Source organism: Chondrus crispus, genomic scaffold, assembly GCF_000350225.1.
Source record: "Chondrus crispus Stackhouse genomic scaffold, scaffold_207, whole genome shotgun sequence".
Lineage (NCBI taxonomy): Eukaryota > Rhodophyta > Florideophyceae > Gigartinales > Gigartinaceae > Chondrus > Chondrus crispus.
Window position 1 is genome coordinate 168,517 of NW_005179081.1, and position 2,631 is coordinate 171,147.

Below are 2,631 nucleotides of genomic sequence, written 5' to 3' on the forward strand. Positions count from 1 at the left end.
CCGTAAATGAAAACCAACCCATTCCCCCCCCAAGCCCTTCATTTCCCCCCCCCCCCCCCCCCCCCCCCCTCCCCCTCTCCCTCTCCCTCTCCCTTCGTCCTCGCGCCCGCGCTTCTCCAGATCGCACCACCGCTTTCTCTACGCTATGGCACGCCACTCCGTCGCCCGCGCGCTCGCGCTCCTTTCCTCTGTCTTCGCCCTCGCCGTTGCCACCCTGTCCTTCGACGAGGAAGGCGGCAGCACCGATCCGCGCCGCACCGTCGTGCTTCCGTCGTTCGGCGACGCCTCCGTCACTGTCACCGTGTTCAACCCGTTCGGCGATCTCACCGTCGAGGCGGACGACACTTTTGTCCTAGTCTCCGAGCCCATCGTCTCGGGCACTAACTACACCTACGAGTTTTCGTTCACAGGTAACGTCGGCGTCACCCAGTATTCCATGTCGGCTGGTGACTATACCCTCGAAGGCACTTTCGTTATCGCTGGGTTCGTCATCCTCGACGACGGCAAGGTCGTCTCCGGTGAGGATCGCGACGGCGTCTCCGTCGGCCAGGAAGGTTCTTTCGAGTATGAGGTTAAAGCCGTTGGCACTGACGGCAATGATGTCGATCTCTCCGGCACTAACATCGACCCGCGCCCTGACTCGGGTGTCTACATGGAGGAAGTCAACCAGGGTAACACTGGCTTTTCCGACGGCAAGTTTACACTCGCTATCAACAAGCTTCGTGTGGGTACGGGGCGCTTCATTATTTCCTTTGAGGCCAGCAACATCGAGCACCGAGGTGAGACTTTCGAGACCGTGCTCCATGTCAGGCAGAGTACCGATCCGGTCCCTCCATGTGTTGTCGAAGGCTCTAGCCTCGTCAGCAAGGGCGGTGTCGTCGAGGTCATCATGTACAATATTCTCACCCCTCCGAGGGGCTCCCCCGTGTCAGAGATTGTTCTGAAGATCGGTGATACTTCCACGTCCTTCTCATCGTCGTCCTCCAGCCTCAAGCTGCCCACCTCCACCGTCGTTTTCGAGGGCGTGTCCGGAGTTGGACCCGCTGAGATCACCTGTGACGGGGAAGCCGCCGTTGTCGTTCCGACTGCCGATGATGACGGTGACGACTTGACTGTTGTCTCCGGTGGCGCTTCTGAGCCGCTAGCAAAGGATGAGCTTGTGACTGAGTACCCGTCTTCAGATACGGAGGCGCGTATCACCTCTACCATCCGTGTCGTGAACAGCTCCCCGGATGTGTTGACTGTTTCTGAGGCAAATGCCATCATTACGGAGTACTGCCGTGTGGCCGAATGCCAGGAGATCGGTGTAAGGAGTATCCTTGAGGGCTCTGCCCTCCTTGACATTGGTGCCCTTGTGGAAGACGCTGATGTGGCCAAGGCTGACTTGAGGAAGTCATTTGACGATTGCGAATTCCAAGAGAAGACCGACTACGCTTGTGACGAGTTGGAACTTCTCGAGGTGCGATCCACTAACGCCATTGCCGCTACCGTCGCCACTGCCGGTATTGCGACATGGACTATTATTCTAATCTCCGTAGTCGGGGCCATCGGACTAGTGGCCGTGCTTACCCTCGCCGCCTGGGCTGTGCACAGGCGGCATGCTTCCCGCGAATCTGAATCGAGCTATTCCTCTTCTGGACCACTGGGCGTGCCGGACCCGTCTGACCTTCTTTACGAGCAGTCTATTGTACGTGATGTCTACGGTCGCGGTGAAGACGGTGGGCCGTCAGAGCAGGCCGCGGTGGATTCTGAGAGAGCAGCCGCCATGCGGGAAGAATTCCCAAAACCGCCTTCATCTTCCAGCCTTTCCCGGGGCAATCGCTCTAGCGACGCTAGCTCAACTTACTCGGTTTAGATATGTTCAGCTGACTGTCCGAGGCGGAAGGGATTGTAGATAGCGGAGGGTAGGGGGGGATTGCAAACCATGTTTTTTCGCATTCTGCGGGAGCATCAGGACCCAGGGAAGTAAACAATTATTGACTTTTCTTTCGTCAGTGACGGTGTCGCAGTGATTTAGGTTTTTGCGGATTAGACGCAGTTGTACTTGCGATGCAGTAGTGAGTCATGAATCACAGGTACAGGTGGTATCTTGTACGAAGATGTGGGTAAGTTTTGTTTCTTCCGAAGCTGCAGGTGGTATACGGGGAAACTGTAGATAGCGCCACTGCATCGCGAAACGCGTTTGGATGGCGTCGCTCGCGTGTACGAAAATACTAATTTATCCCCTGCTTCCATTCTTGGATCGCAGTCAACTGCTCACTGCACCCCACATACAGTACCAAGGGTACTGTATACGCCGTCTTCACAACGTCCGTACGGTGGTGTACACCGCCGTACCGTCCCGTATCGCCATCCGTCCCGTTGAGCCCAATGCAGCCAGCCTGCGACAGGTACACTTTGCACGAGCGCGCGCTGTAAAAACCACGCGTCGCGTGCACCATTCCGCGCCGCCTCGCGTCCTCAGCCAAGCAAGCGGGCTCCCCCGCCTCTCGCGCGGCGGCAAATATCGCGTGTCCCGGGGCGCGCGCGCGTGCGCGCCCGGCGTGGCGCCGTTCCCGGGTTCCCGGGGGGGGGGGGGGGTCGTCTTCTATTGCTGCTACTGTGACATTGCGCCCATTCAAAACAAACTCA

General features: G+C 58.0%; 1 protein-coding gene; it reads left to right on the top strand.

The window, feature by feature from the left end:
• The first annotated feature begins 889 nt into the window (after nt 1-889).
• CHC_T00003961001 (hypothetical protein) lies at nt 890-1,994 on the top strand. XM_005715210.1 is given in 2 exon segments: nt 890-1,855; nt 1,856-1,994. The coding sequence occupies 1 exon segment, from the start codon at nt 890-892 to the stop codon at nt 1,853-1,855; it is 966 nt and encodes a 321-aa protein (XP_005715267.1). The 3' UTR covers nt 1,856-1,994.
• The last annotated feature ends 637 nt before the right edge of the window (nt 1,995-2,631 follow it).